The following is a 24924-nucleotide window of genomic DNA, read 5'->3' as shown; positions in this document are numbered from 1 at the left end:
CGCACTTTAAAAGGCAGGACTTCTTGTCAGAGCGGGCAGTGGAGTCCGTGGAAGCAGTGTCCTGGGCTTTGGCTAAGTGGGCTTCGGCGTAAGGGGACTTCGGTAAGCCTGTGTGATTGCTCGCTGAGGGGAAGAAGGTAAGGTCGCTCGGTGCTTTTTAGACTTATTCTATTAATACAGTTCAGGTATGGGGGAGACAGTCAGAGCAGTGGTGTGCTCCGTATGCAGTATGTGGGAGGTCAGGGTCAACACAGTTGTCCCTGATGACCACACCTGCAAAAGGTGCATCCAGCTGCAGCTCCTATCAGACCGAGTTAGGGAGTTGGAGCAGGAGCTGGATGAACTACGGATCATTCGGGAGGTGGAGGCAGAGATAGATAGGAGTTATCAGGAGGTAGTCACACCAAAAAACCAAGAAGTAGGCAGATGGGTGATGGTCCAGAGAGGCAGGGGGAGCAGGCAGAGAGAGCAGAGCACCCCTGCGGCCATTCCCATTAACAATAAGTATACCGTACTGGATACTGTTGATGGGGATGACCTACCAGGAATGAGTTGTAGTGGTCCTGCCTCTGGCACAGAGGTTGAACCCTCAACTAGAAAGGGGAGGAGGGAAGAGAAGAGAGCGATAGTTTTCGGGGACTCTATAGTTAGGGGGGCAGATAGGAGATTTTGTGGGGCAGATCGGGAGTCTCGGATGGTATGTTGCCTCCCTGGTGCCAGGGTCCGGGACATCTCAGATTGGGTGCAGGCTATTCTTGAGAGTGAGGGCATAAACCCAGATGTAGTGGTCCATGTAGGGACCAATGATGTAGGTAAGGTGAGTGAGGGGGTCCTGCTTAGAGAGTTCAGGGAGTTAGGAGTGAAGCTGAAAGGCAGGACCTCCAGGGTGACAATCTCGGGATTGCTACCTGTGCCACGTGCGAGTGAGGCGAAGAATAGAATGATTATGCACATTAATACGAGGCTGAGAGCATGGTGCAGGAAGGAAGGGTTCAGGTTTTTGGATAATTGGTCTTTGTTCCAGGGACATTGGGATCTGTTTCGAAGGGATGATCTACATCTGAACCGGAGGGGTACTAACATTCTTGCAGGAGTATTTGCCAGTGCTGCTCGAGGGGGTTTAAACTAGATGTGCAGGGGGTAGGGATCCAGATCCAGAGGGTTGGTCAGAAGGTGCATGGGGTTAAATGTGTACAAGGTTTGGGTGATCTTGAGAAGGTCATCAAAATTCAGGGTGCAATTTGCCCGATGGAAGTTCAAGGAGCTGGGTTAGGTACAGTAGACAGTGTTTTAAGCAAAGAGAGGAGGAATGGGCTAAGAATTCTATACTTGAATGCGCGTAGTGTCAGAAATAAGACAGATGAGCTTGAAGCTCAGATGAAAATGGGGAACTACGATATTGTTGGGATAACGGAGACATGGCTGCAAGGGGATCAGGCCTGGGAATTGAGTGTACCAGGGTATACGTGCTATCGTAGAGACAGAAATATGGGAAGAGGGGGTGGGGTGGCCCTGTTGGTGAGGAATGAGATTCAGTCCTTAGCAAGAGGTGACTTGGGAACAGGGGAAGTAGAGTCTGTGTGGATTGAGCTGAGGAACAGTAAGGGTAAAAAGACCCTAATGGGTGTTGTGTACAGGCCCCCAAACAGTAGCGTGGATATTGGGTACAAGTTGATTAGGGAGTTAACATTGGCATGTGCTAAAGGTAATGCAGTCGTTATGGGAGATTTCAACATGCAGGTGGACTGGGAGAATCAGGTAGGTACTGGACCCCAGGATAGGGAGTTTGTGGAGTGTCTAAGGGATGTATTTTTGGAACAGCTTGTGCTTGAGCCAACCAGGAACGAGGCTATTTTGGACTTGGTGATGTGTAAGGAACAGGAATTGATAAGTGATCTTGAAGTAAAGGAGCCAGTAGGAAGTAGTGATCATAACATGATAAGTTTTTATCTACAATTTGAGAGGGATAGGGGCAGATCAGAGGTGTCAGTGTTGCAATTAAATAAAGGAGACTACGGAGCCATGAGGGATGAGCTGGCCAAAGTTAAATGGGCGGATGCCCTGGCAGGAAAGACAGTGGATCAGCAGTGGCAGATATTCTTGGGCATAATACAAAAGATGCAAATGCAGTTCATTCCAATGAGAAGGAAGGATTCAAAGAGGGGGAAGGGGCCACAGTGGTTGACAAAGGAAGTCAGAGATTGTATAGCATTAAAGAAAAAGAAGTATGACAGGGCTAAGATGAGTGGGAATACAGATGATTGGGAAAGTTTTAAGGAACAGCAGATCTTAACTAAAAAAGCAATGCGGAGAGAAAAAATCAGGTATGAGCTCAGTCTAGCCAGGAATATAAAAGGGGATAGCAAAAGCTTTTTTAGCTATGTGAAGAGAAAGAAGATAGTTAAGAACAATGTTGGCCCCTTGAAGAATGAATTGGGAGAAATTGTTATGGGAAACAGGGAAATGGCAACAGAATTTAATGCATACTTTAGATCTGTCTTCACCAGGGAGGACACAAGCAATCTCCCAGATGTATGGATGGGCCAGGGTCATAAGATATCAGAGGAATTGAGACAGATTGACATTAGGAAAGAAATTGTGATGAGTAGACAGGTAGGACTGAAGGCTAATAAATCCCCGGGTCCAGATGGTCTGCATCCGAGGGTTCTAAAAGAGGTGGCTCAGGAAATTGCGGATGCATTGGTAATCATTTTCCAATGTTCCTTAGATTCAGGATCAGTTCCTGAAGATTGGAGAGTGGCTGATGTTGTCCCACTTTTCAAGAAGGGAGGGAAGGAGAAAACGGAGAACTATCGCCCTGTTAGCCTAACGTCAGTCGTGGGGAAGATGCTTGAGTCCATTATTAAGGACGAAATAGTGGCACATCTAGATGGCAGAAATAGGATTAGGCCGAGCCAGCATGGATTTACCAAGGGCAAATCATGCTTGACTAATCTGTTGGAGTTTTTTGAGGGTGTAACAAGGATGTTAGACGAGGTTAAGCCAGTAGATGTTGTGTACCTAGATTTTCAGAAGGCATTCGATAAGGTGCCACTTAGGAGATTGGTGAGTAAAATCAGAGCTCATGGCATTGGGGGCAGGGTTTCAACATGGATAGAAAACTGGTTGGCAGATAGAAAGCAAAGGGTAGCAGTGAATGGGTGTTTCTCAGACTGGCTGGAGGTGACTAGTGGGGTACCACAGGGCTCTGTATTGGGACCACAGCTCTTTTCAATTTATGTCAATGATTTAGATGAGGGCATTGAAAACTATATCAGCAAGTTTGCTGACGATACTAAACTGGGTGGCAGTGTGACATGCGAAGAGGACGTTAGGAGAATACAGGGAGACTTGGATAGGCTGAGTGAGTGGGCAGATACTTGGCAGATGTCATTCAATGTGAATAAATTTGAAGTTATCCACTTTGGAAGCTGGAACAAGGGGGCAGAGTATTGTCTGAACGGTGTAGAGTTAGGTAAGGGAGAAATGCAAAGAGACCTAGGAGTCCTAGTTCACCAGTCAATGAAGGTGAATGAGCAAGTGCAACAGGCAGTGAAGAGGGCAAATGGAATGTTGGCCTCTGTTACAAGGGGAATTGAATACAAGAGCAAGGATATTCTTTTGCATTTGTACAGGGCCCTGGTGAGACCACACCTGGAATATTGTGTACAGTTTTGGTCTCCAGGTTTAAGGAAGGACATTCTGGCAATTGAGGAAGTGCAGCGTAGATTCACTAGGTTGATTCCTGGGATGGCAGGGCTGTCTTACGCAGAGAGATTGGAGAGATTGGGCTTGTACACGCTGGAATTGAGGAGATTGAGAGGGGATCTGATTGAAACGTTTAAGATAATTAAAGGATTTGATAGGATTGAGGCAGGAAATATGTTCCAGATGTTGGGAGAGTCCAGTACCAGAGGGCATGGATTGAGAATAAGAGGTCAGTTATTTAAAACAGAGTTAAGGAAGAGCTTCTTCTCCCAGAGAGTTGTGGAGGTGTGGAATGCACTGCCTCGGAAGACGGTGGAGGCCAATTCCCTGGATGCTTTCAAGAAGGAGCTGGATAGATATCTGATGGATAGGGGAATCAAGGGATATGGGGACAAGGCAGGGACTGGGTATTGATAGTGAATGATCAGCCATGATCTCAGAATGGCGGTGCAGACTGGAGGGGCCGAATGGTCTACTTCTGCACCTATTGTCTATTGTCTAACTTGTTCAACCTTTCTCTGTAACTTAAGTGCTGAAACCCAGGTAACATCCTAGTAAATCGTCTCTGCACTCTCTCTAATTTATTGATATCTTTCCTATAATTCGGTGACCAGAACTGTACACAATATTCCAAATTTGGCCTTGTATAATTTTAACATTACATCCCAACTTCTGTACTCAATGCTTTGATTTATAAAGGCCAGCGTTCCAAAAGCCTTCTTTTTTTTAAAAATTTTTTTTATTAGTTTTCCAAAACATTTTACAAATTAAAAACCCCAAATCCCAATGAGGAACATTAAAACAGTGCAAAATTAAGCATACAATAACAATATGCTACAAAGGAAGAGAATTTAGCAAAAAAAAAGCACCTAAATTAAAGACAAGTAAGCTTAGTGTCCTCCCCAAGCCCCACAACACAAGAAAAAACAACAGCAACTCCAGACCAACTACAACACAATATAGAGAGTATAAGTCAGGACAGCCAAGCTCCCAGACTGTGAATACACTCAGCAACAGAGAATAATAATGCCTTCTACCAGAGTAAAAAAAGGAGCTGAAAGCAAGGGACCGAAAAGAAAAAAAAAACCCTAGTCAAGAGGAATGTTATGAAAGTACTCGATAAAAGGTCCCCAGACCTTATGGAACTTTAGATCCGAATTGAGAACTGAATAATGAATTTTTTCGAGGTCCAAACAGGCCATGATGTCGTTAAGCCATTGAGCATGAGTGGGCGGGGCAGCATCTCTCCATCTGAGGAGGATCAAGCGTCTAGGCAGAAGAGAGGCAAAGGATAATATTCGGCATTTGGTCGGACCCAGACATAAATCTGTCTCGCCCCAAAAACCGAACAGAGCAATTAAGGGGTTTGGTTCTAGGTGCTGATTCAGAATACACGATAACGTAGTGAAGACATCTTTCCGGAATTTTTTCCAAGCTAGGACAGAACCAGTACATATGGATGAGAGAGGCCACGCCCCTCTTGCATTTATCACAGAGCGGACTAACGCTAGGGTAGAATCGAGATAGTTTAGATTTAGACCATATGGGCTCTGTGAACAATCTTAAATTGTAAAAGGCAGTGGCAAGCACAAAGAGAGGTTGAGTTAACCGATTTGAGAACTGAATCCCAGCTCTCCTCAGATAAGGAGATATTTAAATCCTGCTCCCAGGCCATTTTGATTTTATCCATGGGGGCCCGTCGTAAGGCCGCTAGTTTATCTTGGATGATTGATATTAAGCCTTTACCTAGTGGATTCATGGAAAGAAATAGGTCCATAGCATTTTTCGCAGGCATTTCAGGGAAGTTAGGAATTAAAGGACCAATAAAGTGTCGGATTTGGAGATATCTGAAAAAATGAGCATTGGGTAGATTGAACTTAACAGAGAGCTGCTGAAAGGAAGCGAAGTGATTATCAATGAAAAGATCTTCAAAATGTCTAATGCCCTTCCTATACCAAACCTGGAATGCTGAATCGTATGTAGTAGGTAAAAAAAGGGTGATTATGAGCAATAGGGCTGGAAACGGAAAACCCCTGGAAACCGTAGCATTTCCTGATCTGAGCCCATATACGCAAAGCGTGTCTAACAAGAGGATTAGCTATTGATCTGGGCAGACTACTAGGGAGTGCAGAGCCAAGAAGTGCAGAGATAGATAATTCTTTGGTGGAGCTCAGCTCCATCGCCACCGAGTTAGGGCACTCGGGTTGGCCATGGAAGAAAGACCAGAAGGTAGCACAACGTATATTAGCTGCCCAATAATATAAACGAAAGTTAGGTAAAGCCATGCCACCCTCTTTTTTTAGATTTTTGGAGATGGATTTTATTAATTCTAGAGCGCTTATTCTGCCACAGATATGACAAAATAATAGAGTCTAAGGAATCAAAAAAAGATTTAGGGATAAAAATTGGGATAGATTGAAATAGGTATAAAAATTTGGGGAGAACATACATTTTAACAACATTAATACGACCGACCAAAGACATAGATAGAGGTGACCATTGTACCAGACTCTGTTTTATAGCATATGAAAGGTTGGCAAAGTTTTCACGAAAGAGATCTTTAAACTTCCTTGTGACTGTAATTCCAAGATAAGTAAATTGATTATGGACTACTTTAAAAGGGAGATCATGAAATGTTAGTTCTTGTGCTTCTTTATTAATTGGGAGAAGTTCACTCTTATGTAAATTAAGTTTATAGCCAGAGATCTGGCTAAACTGGTCAAGAAGTGAAAACATTAGAGGTAAGGATGTAGATGGATTTGAGAGAAAGAGTAATAAGTCATCAGCATAGAGAGAAACTTTATGCTCAACACCCCCTCTCCAAATCCCAGTCAATTCAGGGCAGTTTCGAAATGCTATCGCCAGAGGTTCCATAGCCAAATCAAAGAGAAAGGGACTTAAGGGGCATCCCTGGCGGGTGCCACGTTTGAGATTAAATACTTGGGATTTCTGAAAATTGGTTAAAACAGAGGCAGTAGGACACAGGTATAACAATTGGATCCAAGAGATGAAACTTTGGCCAAGGTCAAATTTTTCTAAAACTGCAAAAAGGTAGTTCCACTCTATACGATCAAATGCTTTCTCCGCATCGAGGGAAATAACACATTCAGGAATCCCAGTTGGAGGTGAGTATAAGATATTAAATAAACGCCGAATATTAAAAAAAGGGAAACGGTTTTTAATAAAACCTGTTTGGTCATCAGAGATAATGGAGGGAATGACGGTTTCTAATCTATGAGCCAAAACTTCAGCTAAGATCTTTACATCAACATTGAGCAGAGAGATCGGCCTATACGAGGAACACTCTTGTTGGGTCTTTGCCCTTTTTTAAAAGAAGAATAATAGATCCCTCACTGAACGAGGGTGGCAATTTGCCGTAATTAAACGAATCAGATAATACTGAAAGTAACTAAGGAGAAAGAAGAGAAGAGAATGATTTATAAAATTCTACGGGGAACCCATCAGGTCCAGGAGATTTCCCTGAGGACAGTGCAGAAATTGCAGTAGATATTTCTTCTAATGACATAGGCGCATTGAGTTTGGCTTTGAAATCAGATGAAAGTGAGGGGATATTCAGATTCTGTAAAAATTGATCAACAGAGATATTGTCATTCAGAGATTCAGAGGAATAAAGCCAAGAATAAAAATTTTTAAATGCGTCATTAATTTCTAAATGATCCGATGTAAAGTCTCCGTTCTCCTTCCGGATCTTTGTAATATGTTGTTTGGCTTTGGAACGCCTCCGCTGATTGGCTAGGAATTTACCAGACTTATCCCCATGAATGTAAAAGCGACTCTTGCTTTCGAGAAGTTGGCGTTCGACAGGTTGAGTGGACAGAAGGTTAAATTTAGTTTGGAGTTCAACACGCTTCTTGTATAATTCAGGGTTCTTAGTTTGGGCATATATTTGATCCAATTCTTTAATCTGGTTAATGAGGTCTAATCGATCTGCACGGGATCTTCTGTTGAGATTTGCTGTGTAAGAGATTATTTGCCCCCTCAGATATGCTTTCATGGCATCCCAGACAATCTGGGATGGGACTTCAGGTGATGTATTAGTGTTAAAATAAAAGGTTATCTGATCCTTAATAAATTTTAAAAAATCATCATCCGATAGTAAAGTTGAATCAAACCGCCAGTGTTTATTCCTCTGAGGGAGACCAGGCAAATTCAGAGAGAGAGTAATTGGGGCATGGTCAGAGATCAGTATACTCTGATAGTGACAAGAGTGGGCAAATGGAATAAGTTGGTTATCGAGTAAGAAATAATCAATTCTAGTGAAAGTATGGTGAACATGTGAGAAAAAAAGAATAATCTCTCTCCGTAGGTGGAGGAAACACCATATATCAGAGATACCATAATTAGAGAGAAACGATTGGATAGCTAAGGCAGATTTAGTAGGTGGTCTAGTAACAGAGGACGATCGATCCAAATTGGGATCTAACCAACAATTAAAGTCACCACCCAGTATAAGAGAGTATGAGTTTAAGTCTGGTAGTGAGGAAAAAAACCGTTCAAAAAAATTAACATCATCAAAGTTGGGGGCATACAGGTTTGCTAGTGCAACTTTAGTGTTATATAGTTTGCCAGAAACAATAATAAAACGGCCATTTATATCAGATATTTTATTATGGAGTTCAAAAGGAATATTTGAGTTAATAAGAATGGAGACACCCCTAGCTTTAGCGGTAAAGGATGAATGAAAATGCTGACCCGCCCACCTTGACAAAAGCCGGGAGTTATCAGAACAACGAATATGAGTTTCTTGAAGGAAAGCAATATCAGCTTTGAGTTGTTTGATGTGAGAATACCTTCCTCCTTTTAACAGGGTGATTCAATCCCTTTACATTCCAGCTCACGAATTTAAGTGCACTAGCCATTATCGATTACTAATGCATAAAAGGCAGAAGGCATATAAAAAGTCAAGCAGTACAATAGCAGTCTGGGAGCAGAGATGTAAACATTCGTAAAATCCAAAAGCTTTTTTCACCACCCTATCTACATGAGACTCCACCTTCAGGGAACTATGCACTGTTATTCCTAGATCACTCTGTTCCACTGCATTCCTCAATGCCCTACCATTTACCCTGTATGTTCTATTTGGATTATTCCTGCCAAAATGTAGAACCTCACACTTCTCAGCATTAAACTCCATCTGCCAACGTTCAGCCCATTCTTCTAACCGGCATAAATCTCCCTGCAAGCTTTGAAAACCCACCTCATTATCCACAACACCTCCTACCTTAGTATCATCGGCATACTTACTAATCCAATTTACCACCCCATCATCCAGATCATTTATGTATATTACAAACAACATTGATGACTCTTCCATGAAGGTCATATTTGTGCAGGGGTTGCTGCACAGTAGAACAGTGCACCACCATTCCAGAGTCTGCTAAATCTTCCTGAAGGTCTTTTGCAGTCAAACGGGGGTTTTGATTTGCCTTTCTAGCAATCCTGTGAGCAATTCTCTCGCAAGGTTTTAGACCATAAGACAAAGGAGCAGAAGTCGGCCATTCGGCCCATTGAGTCTGCTCCGCCATTTCATCATGAGCTGATCCAATCTCCCCTTTAGTCCCATTCCCCCACCTTCTCACTATAACCTTTGATGCCCTGACTACTCAGATACCTATCAATCTCTGCCTTAAATACACCCAATGACTTGGCCTCCACTGCCGCCTGTGGTAACAAATTCCATTGATTCACCACCCTCTGGCTAAAAATTTTTTTTCGCATCTCTGTTCTGAATGGGCGCCCTGCAATCTTCAAGTCATGTCCTCTCATTCTAGACTCCCCCACCATGGGAAACAATTTTGCCACATCCATTCTGTCCATGCCTTTCAACATCGGAAATGTTTCTATGAGGTCCCCCCTCATTCTTCTAAACTCCAAGGAGTACAGTCCAAGAGCGGTCAAACGTTCCTCATATGTAAACTCTCTCATTCCCGGAATCATTCTAGTGAATCTTCTTTGACTCCTCTCCAATGTCAGCACATCCTTTCTTAAATAAGGAGCCCAGAACTGCACACAGTATTCCAAGTGAGGTCTTACCAGTACCTTACAGAGCCTCAACATTACATCCCTGCTCCTATACTCTAGAAATGAATGCCAACATTGCATTGGCCTTCTTCACCACAGACTCAACCTGGGGGTTAACCTTAGGGGTATCCTGCACGAGGACTCCCAAGTCCCATTGCATCTCAGAACTTTGAATTTTGAATTTTCTTTGTCTTCCAGACCTCAACTTGACCTCCACCATCCTGTTAACTGTCATTTCTTAATTATGTTATGAACTGAGGAAACGGCTACCAGAAAACGCTTTGTTATCTTCTTATAGCCTTCTCCTGCTTTGTGGGCATCATTTATTTTAATTTTCAGATTGTTAGGCAGCTGCTTAGAGGAGTCCATGGCTGCTGATTGTTGGGACAAGGTTTGGAGAGTCAGGGTATTTATAAAGCTTTGAAATTTGCATCACTTGGCCTTTCCTAACAATGACTGTGAACAAGCCATAGCCCTAACAAGCTAATTAAGGTCTGAGACCTTGGTAAAAGTTATCTGAGAGCTCAAATCTCTTGGGGTGCCCAAACTTTTGCATGGTGCTCCTTTCCTTTTTTTCACTCTAAAATTGTACAACACAAAAATAATACACTAATCATGCTTAAAATGTTGAAAAGAATGCTTCATCTTTAACTTTATGACTTTTGGAGATCAGTTCCACTTTGACTCACTTAACTATTCACAGTAACAGAAATTTTGACCAGGGGTGCCCAAACTTCTGCATGCCACTGCAAATTGATCTGAGTGTCTGACTGGTAGGCTTTGAAGCTTATTGATGGTGATATATTTGTTCATGAAACCTGTCCCTGAGAGTCTGTTCTCAATGCTGCTTCTGCCTGACCTGAAGACAGCATAGCCTGCACTATGCTCGTTCAAAGATCCTTGATCAGCAAAACGTATTTTGCTTGTAGCAGAGATGTCAATGTCCAGCCGAGCTAGTTCTCGTGCCACAAGCGCTAAGTGTTGAGGTTGGTCACCTTCAGTAGAGTCCTGCATTGTCCGTTCATTCCAGCATGCGATTTTGAGATACGTTGACTTCTTTGATTTATTTTCCTTTCTCTTACTGCTTGACTGAGATGCCTGTTGGCTACGGCACACCAACCAGTTGGTGGTGAGGCCATCTTTGTTTTGGACCACCTTTTCTTGGTACATCTCCATCCGGAGCAAGCAGTACTATCCCTGAAGAGGGTGGCTTGGTCACTCAGAAGGCTGCCAAATGATGTTTTTGCCTCAGGACAACAGACAGACGACCCATGGGTCTGAGCTGCCTACATGTGGAGTTGACACTGCAACTTACAGTGTCATCTAGCACCTGTCATTTTGCCCCAAGGATATGGCTGTCAAGATTAGTTGGGTATTCCTGAAGAAGAAACAAGGACTAGTTTGATGGAAGTGACGTTGAAATTTGGAACCTGCTCAAGAAGAAACGTGCTTCCCATCAAGTGGTGCTGTCTAGACCCAATGACCAGGTGGCCAAGGCAGAATACAGAGCTGCATTTTGCACCTGTCCAAGCCAAGCTGAGACAGATGCAAAATGATTGGTGGACTGCCCTAGCAGAACAAGCGTAGCACTATGCAGACACTGGCAACACTCATGCTTTCTACAAATTGCTGTGTGTGGTGTATGGTTTCGTCAGGTTCAAGCTCCTCTATGGTCATCTGATGTCTCCAGCCCGCTGACAAACAGGAAGCCATCATGAGGCAATGGACAGAGTACAATGAGAACCTTTTTGAGGATAATCATCAAATACGAAAATACGAAAAGCATCCATTGAAATTATTCCCCCAGCATGAGGTCAGGCTTAAGCTTGATGGCCCACCAACTCTGAATGCAGTCAAAGTCACTATTTCTAAGCTAAAATGCCATAAAGCTCCAGGCATTGATGGAATCCTAGTGGAAAAGTACAAAATTGGCAGAAACATTCTCCTGAGTGAACTCACAAAGCTTTTGACACACTGTTGGAAAAAAGGTTCAGTCCCAAATGATCTAATTGATGTAGTAATTATTTTCCTGTACAAGAACAAAGGGGGGAAATTGGATTGCTCCAACTACAGAGGCGTTACCTGCTGTCCACCACCTGGAAGATTTTCACCAGAATTCTCTTGGACAGAATCATCCCTACCATTGCCAAAGGCAACCTTACAGAGCGAATAGAGGCACATCGACATAATCATCATCCTGAACCAGATACAGGACAAGTGGCTTGAACAGAACAAGGGACTGTACACGGCTTTCATTAACCTGAACAGCGCCTTTGATACAGTCAGCCACGATGGTCTCTGGAAGATTTTGGCTGTCCTGCAAAATTCCTCAAAAGCAGCAGCTCCATGTAGGCCAAGGCGGTCAGGTTAAACACAACAGCAACCTGTCTGACACATTCCCTATCAGCACTGGCATAATCTAAGGCTGTGTTTTGGCCCTTTGGAGAGTACCTACATTCTGTTCTGCTCCGACGGAAGCATTTTCAACTTCCTCCGCCTTCTCACCCAAACAAAAACCATGCAAGAGCCCATTCTCGAAGCTGCTATATGCGGACGACTGTGTTCTCACACACAGAGGATGTGCTGCACCCTGCAGTCATTCAGTTTACCCAGGCTGCAGGGGCATTCGAGTTAATGGTCTGTCTGAAGAACACAATGATCCCACATCAGAAGTCCCCTTGTGGCGTGTGTTAACAGCCTCAGATCACCATTGACGACCACTCTCTCACCAGGTTGAGCAGTTCACCTATCTGGGCTGCGTCACCTCCAGTGATGCTACGGTAGTACGGAATTTTGACAATTGGCTCACCAGAGGCATCAGTGGTTTTGGGCACTTGCAGAAACGTAGAAGAACCATCAGCTGCATCTGTCCACATAAATCCAGATGTACAGGGCTGCTGTTATCACAACATTGCTATAAGGCTCCGAAGCCTGTGTCTTGCATCACAAGTAAATCCAGTTGTTTTGAGTGCTTCCATCAGCGCTGCCTGTGTTCCATCATGGGTATCAGCTGGCAGGGAGAAGGCTCAACTCCCAAGCAACTTTGCTGCTCAAGCAGCTCTGCTGATCAGGCTATGTGTCTCGTATAGACAACTCCAGGTTACCCAAAGCAGTACTCTACGGAGAACTCTCTCAGGGGAAGGGAAGTTGTGGTGCCTCACGCAAGAGGTACAAAGATCAACTCAGGCCGCAGTTCTCTTGGGCAAATATTGAAGTCAACAAGTGGCAGGAGCTGGCTTGTGACGGGCTGCTGGAGAACACTGATTGACAGAGGAGCCAGGAATTTTGAGGAATCCAGGAGCACGACTGCTGAAGAGAAGAGGAGGTGCAGGAAGGGTCCTGCTACCCAAGTGCCCACATCCCAGCTGTTCCCATGTCCCTACTACTTCAGAGTCTGCAGATCCAGAATTGGCCTCCACAATCACCAACGATCATGTCATCGCTCCTGTGGACTCTTCCCTCCTGATCTTTGCAAGTGAAGAACCAACTATCATCATCAGTGGGGGAGATGTTGCTTGGAGAAAGTAACTTTTTTTGAATCTGGTGGTCCTGGTTTGGTGGCTACAAAGCATCCTCCTGGATAGGAGTGGAACTAACAGTCCTTGAACAGGGTAGGTGGGTTCCTTCATGATGTGACAGAACTTTGTGCAGGGGAACACTGCATCTAGTGATCATAATTACATTAGTTTCTTGGTAAATATGGAAAAAGATCTGGTCTGTCAGTTGATAATCTAAATTGGAGAAAGGCCAATTTTGATGAAATCAGAAAGGATCTGGCAAGTGGATTTGTACAGGCTATTTTCTGGCTAAGGTGTACTTGGTAAGTGAGATGCAGGAAGATTGTTTCCGATGTTGGGGAAGTCCAGAATGAGGGGTCACAGTTTAAGGATAGAGGGGAAGCCTTTTAGGACCGAGATGAGGAAAAACTTCTTCACACAGAGAGTGGTGAATCTGTGGAATTCTCTGCCACAGGAAATAGTTGAGGCCGGATCATTGGCTATATTTAAGAGGAAGTTAGATATGGCCCTTGTGGCTAAAGGGATCAGGGGGTATGGAAAGAAAGCATGTACATGGTTCTGAGTTGGATGATCAGCCATGATCATACTGAATGGCGGTGCAGGCTTGAAGGGCCAAATGGCATACTCCTGCACCTCTTTTCTATGTTTCTATGAGATGTCTTCAAAAGAGAAATTTTTAGAGTCATAAGCTTGTATGTGCCTGTCAAAATAAAGGTGATGACAACATTTATGGGAAAATTGGTTTTCAAGAGATATTGAAGCCCTGGTTAAGAAAAAATGGTGGTACATAACAGTTATAAGCAGGTAGGAACAAATGTTGTGCTTATGGAGTATAAGAAATGCAAGAAAGAAATCAGGAGGGCTAAAGGAAGGCATGAGGTTCCCCTAGCAAACAAGTTGAAGGAGAATCCTAAGGGATGCTGCAGATATGTTGTATCAAAAGGATTGTAAGGGACAAAATTGGTCATCTGGAAGATCAGAATGGTAATCCATGTGTGGGGCCAAAAAAGATGGGAGGATCTTAAGTGAATTCTTTGCATCTTTATTTACTGAGGAGACGGACACAGAGTCTATAGAAGTGAGGCAAAGTGGCATCAACTTCATGCATCAGTGGGTGGAGATGTTGCTCAGGCTTACTGCTTGGTGAATTACAAAGATTACAGAGGAAGTGGTGTTTGCTGTCCTGAGGCAAATCAGGGTGAATTGACAAGTTGTTAACTCAGACCCTGTGGGAGGCAAGTGCAGAAATTGCCAGGACCCTAGCAGAACTATTTAAATCATACTTAGCGATGGGCGAGGTACCAGAAGATTGAAGGATAGCCATGCTGTTCCACTGTTTAAGAAAGGCTCTAAAAATAAACCAGGAAATTATAGGCTGGTTAGCATGACGTAAGTAATGGGTAAGTTATTGCAGGATATTCTGAGGGTGTGGATATATAAGTATTTGGAGAAACATGTATTGATTAAGCAAGGTCACCATGGCTTTGTGCACGGTAAGTTATCACTAACCAATCTTAAGAGTTTTTCGAGGAAGTTACTAGGAAAGTTGATGGAGGCAAGACAGCGGATGTTGTCAACAAGGCATTGTCCACAGGCAAGGCATTTGACAACGTTTGCATGGAAGGTTAGTCAAGAAGGTTCAGTCGCTTGGCATTCATGTTGATGTAGTAAATTGGATTAGACATTGGCTTTTTTGGAGAAACTAAAGAGTGCTAGTAGAGGGTTGCCTTTCTTACTGGAGGCCTGTGACAATTAAGAGTGCCACAGGGATCAGTGCTGGGTCTGTTATTGTGTGTCATCTATATCAATGATAACGTGGCTAACTGGATCAGCAAATTTGCAAATGACAACATGATTGGAAATGGCTGATGAAATTTAAAGTAGACAAGTCTGAGGTGCACTTCAGTAGGACTAACCAGGGTAGGTCTTACACAGTGAATGGTAGGGCACTGAGGATCTGGGAATACAGGTCCAGAATTCATTGAAAGTGGCATCACAGTTAGATAGGGTTGTAAAGAAAGCTTTTGGCACCTTGGCCGTCATAAATCAATGTATTGAGTACAGGACATTGATGAAGCCTAATTTCAAGTCAAGTCAAGTCACTTTTTATTGTCATTTCGACCATAACTACTGGTACAGTACATAGTAAAAATGAGACAATGTTTTTTCAGGACCATGGTGTTACATGACACAGTACAAAAACTATACTGAACTACATAAAAAACAACACAGAAAAAAAAAACTACACTAGACTACAGACCTACCCAGGACTGCATAAAGTGCACAGAACAGTGAAGGCATTACAATAAATAATAAACAAGACAATAAGGCAGTAAGGTGTCAGTCCAGACTCTGGGTATTGAGGAATCTGATAGCTTTAGGGAAAAAACCGTTACATAGTCTGGTCGTGAGAGGCCGAATGTTTTGATGCCTTTTCCCAGATTGCAGGAAGGAGAAGAGTTTGTATGAGGGGTGCATGGGTTCCTTCATAATGCTGTTTGCTTTGCGGATGCAGCATGTAGTGTAAATGTCCGTAATGGCAGGAAAAGAGACCCCGATGATTTTCTCAGCTGACCTCACTATCTGCTGCAAGGTCTTGCGATCCGAGATGGTGCAATTTCCGAGCCAGGTAGTGATGCTCTCAATATAACCCCAGTAGAATGTGATGAGGATGGGGGGGTGGGAGATGGACTTCCCTCAGCCTTCGCAGAAAGTAGAGATGCTGCTGGGCTTTCTTTGCTATGGAGCTGGTGTTGAGGGACAAGGTGAGATTCTCCGCCAGGTGAACACCAAGAAATTTGGTGGTCTTAACGATCTCTACGGAGGAGCCATCGATGTTCAGCGGGGAGTGGCTGCTCCATGCCCTCCTGAAGTCAATAACCATTTCTTTTGTTCACATTCAGAGACAGGTTGTTGGCTCTGCACCAGTCCATTAGCCGCTGCACCTCCTCTCTGTAAGCTGACTCGTCGTTCTTGCTGATGAGACTCACCACGGTCGTGTCATCAGCGAACTTGATGATATGGTTCAAGCTGTGTGTTACAGCACAGTCGTGGGTCAACAGAGTGAACAGCAGTGGACTGAGCACACAACCCTGGGGATCCCCCGTGCTCAGTGTGATGGTGTTGGAGATGCTTCTCCCGATCCGGACTGACTGAGGTCTCCCAGTCAGGAAATCTAGGATCCAGTTGCAGAAGGAGGTGTTCAGGCCTAGTAGGCTCAGCTTTCCAATCAGTTTCTGAGGGATGATTGTGTTGAATGCTGAACTGAAGTCTGTGAACAGCATTCGAACGTACGTGTCTTTTTTGTCCAGGTGGGTTAGGGCCAGGTGGAGGGTGATGGCAATGACTTCGTCTGTTAAGTGGTTGGGTTGGTACATCAGTCAATGAAAGCAAGCATGCAGGTACAGCAGGCTGTGAAGAAAGCTAATGGCATGCTGGCTTTTATAACAAGAGGAATTGAGTACAGGAGTAAAGAGGTCCTTCTGCAGCTGTACAGGGCCCTGGTGAGACCCCACCTGGAGTATTGTGTGCAGTTTTGATCTCCAAATTTGAGGAAGGACATTCTTGCTATTGAGGGAGTGCAGCATAGATTCACAAGGTTAATTCCCAGAATGGCGGGACTGTCATATGTTGAAAGATTGGAGTGACTGGGCTTGTATACACTGGAATTGAGAAGGATGAGAGGGGATCTGATTGAAACATATATTATTAAAGGATTGGACACACTGGAGGCAGGAAGCATGTTCCCGCTGATGGGTGAGTCCAGAACTAGAGGCCACAGTTTAAGAATAAGGGCTAGGCCATTTAGAACAGAGATGTGGAAAAACGTTTTCACCCAGAGAGTGGTGGCTATGAGGAATGCTCTGCCTCAGAAGGCAGTGGAGGGCAAGTCTCTGGATGCATTCAAGAGAGAGTTAGATAGAGCTCTTTTAGATAGGGGTCAAGGGATATGTGGAGAGGGCAGGAACGGGGTACTGATTGTGTATGATCAGCCATGATCACAGTGAATGGTGGTGCTGGCTAGAAGGGCTGAATGGCCTACTCCTGCACCTACTGTCTGTTGTACATAAACTGCAGGGGGTCCAGTGAGGGGGGCAGCAGCGTCTTGATATGCCTCATGACAAGCCTCTCAAAACACTTCGTGATGATGGATGTGAGTGCAACGGGATGGTAGTCATTAAGCAGGACACTGAAGACTTCTTCGGCACTGGGACGAGGGTGGCAGCCTTGAAGCATGCTGGAACAGTGGCGCTGCTCAGGGAGATGTTGAAGATGCCAGTGAGAACATCTGCTAACTGGTCTGCACATCCTCTGTGCTCTCTACCAGGAATGTTGTCTGATCCAGCAGCCTTCCTTGGGTTGACCCTGCACAGGGTTCTTCTCACATTGGCTATGTTGAGATACAGCACCTGTTCATTTGTAGGAGGGGGGGGGGACTTCCTCGCAGCCATGTCATTTTCCACCTCAAAACAGGCATAAAAGTTATTCAGTGCATCTGGGAGGGAGGCATCATCTGCACAGTCAGGTGATGTTGTCCTGTAATTAGTGATGTCCTGGATGCCCTTCCACATGCGCCGGGTGTCGCTGCTGTCCTGCAAGTTGCTGTAGATTTGCTGGACGTGTGCACGCTTTGCCCCTCTGATAGCACAGGACAGTTTAGCCCTTGCTGTTGTTAGGGCTGCCTTGTCGCCTGCTCTGAAGGCAGAGTCACAGGTCCTCAATAGTGCACCCACCTCTGCGGTCATCCATGGCTTCTGGTTAGCACGTGTATTGATGGTCTTGGGCAGAGTAACATCATTAATGCACTTGCTGATCTAGCTGGTCACTGATGCTGTGTACTGCTCTAAGTTGGTAGAGTTGCCATCGGTTGCAGCCTCCCTGAACATGTGCCAGTCAGTGTGCTCAAAGCAGTCTTGAAGAGCAGAGATGGTTCCTGCTGGCCAGGTTTTCACCTGCTTCTGAACTGGTCTGGAGTGCCTGACGAGCGGTCTGTATGCTGGGATTAGCACAAAAGAGATGTGGTCTGAGAGGCGGGGCTCTGCCCGGTATGCGTCGGCGATGTTTGTGTAAACTAGGTCCAACGTGTTCTCCCCTCTCGTTGCAAAGTCCACATACTGATGGAATTTGGGGAGCACTATCTTAAGGTTCATGTGGTTAAAATCTCCGGCAACAATAAACAGTCCATCAGGGTGTGCATTCTGCAGTTCGCTAATAGCCTCGTACAGTTCACAGAGCGCCTGCTTAGCATTAGCGCTGGGGGGAATGTAGACACCGAATATAAGGACAGACACCTTGGAGTGTGTGCAGTTTTGGTCACTTACCTACAGGAAAAATGTAAATAAGTTTTTTCCCCCACTGAGGTTTGAAGTGGATACAACTAGAGGTGAATGATTAAGGGTAAAAGGTGAAAAGTTTAAAGGGAACATGAGGGGAAGCTTCTTCACTCAGAGGGTCATGAAAGTGTGGAACGAACTGCCAGCTCGAGTGGTGTTAATTTGAACATTTAAGTGAAGTTTAGATAGATGCATGGATAGTAGGGGTATGAAGGGCTATTGTCTCAGTGCAGGTTGATGAGAGTAAGCAGTTTAAATGGTTTGACACAGATTAGATGGGCAAAAGGGCCTGTTTCTGTGCAGTACTTTTCTATGACTATGACTCTTGATTGTGTTGAATGTAGTTTGGGACCATGAGAGGTTGTGTGAGATGTGCTAAAAAGTTGATGGGGAAGGTTGAAGCAAGTGCTGGCAATTGACAGGCAGATCCAGGTGAGCAGAGATTGATTGGCAAATGGAGTCTGAAAGATAAAGCAGAGAGCAAGTTTCTGTTAGCTTAGGACTTGCCATTCATAATGACAAACAAAAAAAAATTGAAAAAGAACAATGACTTGCTAGACTATTTTCCTAGATTTTGTTGTTTAACTATGAAACTAATCCTGCATTAAAGTTGTCTGAAACAGCAATGTACACTCAGTGTCCACTTTATTAGGTACACCTATACGCCTCATTAACACAAATATCTGATCAGCTAGTCATGTGACAGCAACTCAATGAATAAAAGCATGCAGACATGGTCAAGGGATTCAGTCGTTTTTCAGACCAGACATAAGAAATGGGAAGAAATGTGATCTGTGACTTTGACCGTAGAATGATTGTTGGTATCAGATAGGGTTGTTTGAGTATCTCAGAAACTGCTGATCTCCTGGGATTTTCACACACAACAGTCTGCAGAGAATGGTGCAGAAACAAAAAACATGCAGTGAGCAGCTTTTCTGTGGGTGAAAGTGCCTTGTTAATGAGACAGGTCACGAGAATGGCCAGTTGACAGCTAACCACGTGTTACGACAGTGGCATGTAGAAGAGCATCCCTGAATGCACAACACATTGAACTTTGAAGAAGATGGGCTACAGCAGCCCAAGACCACACTTGGTTCCACTCCTGTACCTAATAAAGTGCCCACTGAGTGTAAATTGGAATTAATTTTCAAAAGTTTGTGCTTTATTTAACAATTTTAAATAACTAATTGTTTTCTTGCTAGTTTGGCTTTCTTGATGGTTTTGGAATTGCATTAAAAATGTAGATATAACCACATTATATACTTTTGGTTTAATTAATTTCATTAACCAATAGGACAGAACTGGTTAATTTTATCAGAAAGTCACATGAGGGAGGGGAGTTTTTTCTAATTCTTCAAGTTTCTCTAAACAAGGACATTGTTTGCAGATTGGAAAGCTACATGTTTTGTTTTCCATTGGCATTGTTATCTGCATTTGAAAATTAGTGACAGGAATTTTTCTTGCAGGGTTATCTTTGTTTACCATATATGGCTTTGCAGCAGCATCACCTTCTCTCTGATGTCTCTGTGCGTGGATTTGTTGCTGGGGCAACAAATATCCTTTTCCGACAGCAGAAACACTTGACTGATGCAGTTATTGATGTAAGTGTAAAGCTGCAAATGGTTTGCTGCAAGATAAGTACAGAGTCTAACAGTGCATTAAAAGTATTAAAAAATTCTGATATATTCATATGCAGAACTGAAAAATGAAGGGAAATAGATAACCTTGATACACCATTGGGTTGCTAACAGAACTTCACGACTTCTGTATTTTGAACTCGCTAATCAGTTATATTTGCCACAATGTTTTTATAATTTAATTGAATTTTGCTCTTACAACGTGTACCTGTACTGTTTATGGATTGGTTAAGCTAAGAATGATGAAGAGCTATACAGATATGCAGCTAGTTATTTGGTATTTATCTAATCAAAATTTGGTCTTCTTACAAATAAAGAATCTCTCTATAATTTAATAAAATTAATTTTTGGAATGACATGGAATATAAGAATATAACAGGGGCAGCAGAAAGCCATTCAACTTCTCCATCCTGCCCTGACATGCAGAAAAGTCATCCTGAAATTCTCTGGATGATCCGTAACATTTAATTCATTTGATATACAACAATACCAATATCACTGTAAATTTCTATTATCTCATAATGGCATCTCTACAATACACTTCAGCTACTTCCTGTGGTAGTCACAAATTCCACGTTCTCTCTACCCCAGTGAACAAATTTCTGAATTCCGTTTTATTTTTGTAACTGGCTGCCTTGTAGATCATAAGGCAAAAGAGCAGAATTAGGCCATCTGTCCCATCAAATCTGCTCCACCATTCTATCATGGCTGATCTATTATTCCTCTAAACTAATTCTCCTGCCCTCTCCCTATATTCTTTGACACTCTGACTAATCAAGAACCTATCAACCTCCACTTTAGATATCCCCAATGACTTGATCAGCCTCCAAAGTCACTTGGAGTTTATCCAGCTCCAGCTCCTATTCCTTAATACCCTCTGAAAGAAACTACAGCAGGATATACTTAGAAACATAGAAAACCTAGAGCACAGTACAGGCCCACAAAGTTGTCTCAAACATGTCTCAAACTTAGAAATTCATAGGCTTACCCATAACCCTCTATTTTTCTAAGCTCCATGTACTGATCCAAAAGTCTCTTAAAAGACCCTATCGTATCCGCCTCCACCACCATTGCTGGCAGCCCATTCCACGCACTCACCACTCTCTGTGTAAAAAAACTTACCCCTTGACATCTCCTCTATACCTACTCCCAGGCAACTTAAACCAGTGCCCTCTTGTGGCACCCATTTCATTCCTGGGAAAAAGCCTCTGACTTTTTCAGAGGCTTTTTCAGCAGGTATGAATTGGGATGATGTTTTTGCAGAGAAATGTACTATGGATATGTACTATCGACCTAAATATGCAGTCGATATTTAGGGATCTCTTGCAGGATGTTAGGGATAAATTTGTCCTGGTGAAGAAGATGAAGAATGGTAGGGTGAAGGAACCATGGGTGACAAGTGAGGTGGAGAATCTAGTCAGATGGAAGAAGGCAAAATACGTGATGTTTAAGAAGCAAGGATCAGATGGGTCTATTGAGGAATATAGGGTAGCAAGAAAGGAGCTTAAGAAGGGGCTGAGAACAGCAAGAAGGAGGCATGAGAAGGCCTTGGCATGTAGGGTAAAGGAAAACCCCAAAGCATTCTTCAATTATGTGAAGAACACAAGGTTGACAGGAGTGGCTGGATGAGAGATGCCAGAAAGCAGTGGTGGATAACTGTTGGTCAGGTTGGAGGCCGGTGACTAGTGGTGTGCCTCAGGGACCTGTACTGGGTCCAGTGTTGTTTGTCATATACATTAATGATCTGGATGATGGGGTGGTAAATTTGATTAGTAAGTATGCAGATGATACTAAGATAGGTGGCGTTGTGGATAATGAAGTAGGTTTTCAAAGCTTGCAGAGAGATTTAGGCCAGTTAGAAGAGTGGGATGAAAGATGACAGATGGAGTTTAATGCTGATAAGTGTGAGGCGCTACATTTTGGTAGGACTGATTAAAATAGGACATACATGGTAAAGGGTAGGCCATTGAGGAATGCAGTAGAACAGAGTGATTTAAGGAGTAATGGTGCATAGTTCCCTGAAGGTGGAATCTCATGTGGATAGGGTGGTGAAGAAAGCTTTTGGTATGCTGGCCTTTATAAATCAGAGCATTGAGTATAGGAGTTAGACAATAGACAATAGGTGCAGAAGTAGGCTATTCAGCCCTTCGAGCCAGCACCATCATTCAACGTGATCATGGCTGATCATCCCCAATCAGTACCCCATTTCTGCCTTCTCCCCATATCCCTTGACTTAAGATATTTAAGATAATTAAAGGATTTGATAGGAATGAGGCAGGAAATATGTTCCAGATGTTGGGAGAGTCCAGTACCAGAGGGCATGGATTGAGAATAAGAGGTCAGTTATTTAAAACAGAGTTGAGGAAAAACTTCTTCTCCCAGAGAATTGTGGAGGTGTGGAATGCACTGCCTCGGAAGACGGTGGAGGCCAATTCTCTGGATGCTTTCAAGAAGGAGCTGGATAGATATCTGATGGATAGGGGAATCAAGGGATATGGGGACAAGGCAGGGACTGGGTATTGATAGTGAATGATCAGCCATGATCTCAGAATGGTGGTGCAGACTCGAGGGGCTGAATGGTCTACTTCTGCACCTATTGTCTATTGTCTATTGTAATCGTGGAATTGAAATTAGGAGCCGAGAGGTAATGTTCATAATTTTAAATACCTCTGTAAAGTCCCTCCTCAACATTCTATGCTCCAAAGAATAAAGACCTAACTTCTTCAACCTTTCTCTGTAACTTGTGTGCTATTTTGATGACATCTTTCCTATAATTCGGTGACCAGAACTGTACACAATACACCAAATTTGGCCTCATCAATGCCTTGTACAATTTTAACATTACATCCCAACTCCTATGCTTAATGCTCTGATTTATAAAGGCCAGCATACCAAAAGCTTTCTTCACCACCCTATCCACATGAGATTCCGCCTTCAGGGAACTATGCACCATTATTCCTAGATCACTCTGTTCTACTGCATTAAGCAATGCCTTACCATTTACCATGTATGTCCTATTATGATTCGTCCAACCAAAATGTAGCACCTCACACTTATCAGCATTAAACTCCATCTGCCATCTTTCAGCCCACTCTTCTAACTGGCCTAAACCTCTCTGCAAGCTTTGAAAATCTATTTCATTACCCACAATGCCACCTATCTTAGTATCACCTGCATACTTACTAATCAAATTTACCACCCCATCATCCAGATCATTAATATATATGACAAACAACATTGGACCCAGCACAGATCCCTGAGGCACACCACTAGTCACCGGCCTCCAACCTGACAAACAGTTATCTACCACTACTTTCTCGCATCTTTCATCCAGCCACTCCTGTCAACCTTGTGTTCTTCACATAATTGAAGAATGCTTTGGGGTTTTCCTTACACACTTTTCCACTGTCACATTTGATTGGTCCTATTCTCTCATGTCTTACCCTCTTGGAGTACTGTGCTCAGTTCTGGTCGCCTCACTACAGGAAGGATGAGGAAGCCATAGAAAGGGTGCAGAGGAGAATTACAAGGATGTTGCCTGGATTGGGGAGCATGCCTTATGAGAATAGGTTGAGTGAACTCAGCCTTTTCTCCTTGGTGCGAGGGAGGATAAGAGGTGACCTGATAGAGATGTACAAGATGATGAGATGCATTGATCGTGTGGATAGTCAAAGGCTTTCTCCCAGGGCTGAAATGGTTGCCACAAGAGGACACAGGTTTAAGGTACAGAGGAGATATCAGGGGTAAGTTTTTTTTACTCAGAGAGTGGTGAGTGCGTGGAAAGGGCTGCCGGCAACAGTGGTGGAGTTGGATACGATAGGGTCTTTTAAGAGGCTTTTACATAGATAAATGGAGCTTTGTAAAATAGAGGGCTATAGGTAAGCCTATTAATTTCTAAGGTAGGGACATATTCGGCACAACTTTGTGGGCCGAAAGGCTGTCGGTTTTCTATGTTTTTATGTTCCTTGCTCTTCACATTCTTGTAGAATGCCTTGGGGTTTTCCTTCATCCTATCCGACAAGGCCCCTTCTGGCTCTCCTAATTTCTTTCTTAAGCTCCTTCCTGCCAGCCTTATAATCTTCTAGATCTCTATCATTACCTAGTTCTTTGAACCTTTCGTAAGCTTTTCTTTTCTTTTTGACTCAATTTACCTTTGTACACCACAGTTCCTGTATACTACCATCTTTTCCCTGTCTCATTGGAATATACCTGTGCAGAACTCCACGCAAATATTCTCTGAACATTTGCCACATATCTTTCGTACATTTCCCTTTGAACACCTGTTCCCAATTTATAGAACATAGAATAGTACAGCACATTACAGGCCCTTCAGCCCACAATGTTGTGCTGACCCTCAAACCCTGCCTCCCATATAACCCCCCACCTTAAATTCCTCCATATATCTGTCTAGTAGTCTCTTAAATTTCACTAGTGTATCTGCCTCCACCACTGACTCAGGCAGTGCACTCCACACACCAACTGCTCTCTGAGTGAAAAACCTTACTCTAATATCCCCCTTGAATTTCCCTCCTCTTGTACTGAGCAGTGGTGCCCTGGGGAAGAGGCGCTGTCTGTCCACTCTGTCTATTCCTCTTAATATCTTGGTAAGGGAAAGCAAAAATGGAACCATAACAGAAATTTGCACAGAGCCAACAACCCCTTTGACCTTCCTCTCTCACCACTGGC

The 24924-nt window shown here is 43.5% G+C and overlaps 1 protein-coding gene across 3 annotated transcripts in view; it reads left to right on the top strand.

The window, feature by feature from the left end:
* avl9 (AVL9 homolog (S. cerevisiase)) overlaps positions 1-24924 on the top strand; it is a 274023-nt gene that overhangs the window by 169577 nt on the left and 79522 nt on the right. For 2 of the 3 annotated variants that reach the window (XM_059985379.1, XM_059985374.1), the window contains exon 11: positions 20068-20202. The exons of the other annotated variant lie outside the window; for it this stretch is intronic. In XM_059985379.1, the coding sequence (XP_059841362.1) occupies positions 20068-20202 (135 nt within the window). The remainder of the gene's footprint in view (positions 1-20067; positions 20203-24924) is intronic. 3 annotated transcript variants of the gene reach the window in all.

The sequence above is a fragment of the Hypanus sabinus genome, chromosome 1 (assembly GCF_030144855.1).
Source record: "Hypanus sabinus isolate sHypSab1 chromosome 1, sHypSab1.hap1, whole genome shotgun sequence".
NCBI lineage: Eukaryota > Metazoa > Chordata > Chondrichthyes > Myliobatiformes > Dasyatidae > Hypanus > Hypanus sabinus.
Note: the sequence above shows the minus strand (reverse complement) of the source record. Positions and strands in the feature narration are given on the sequence as shown.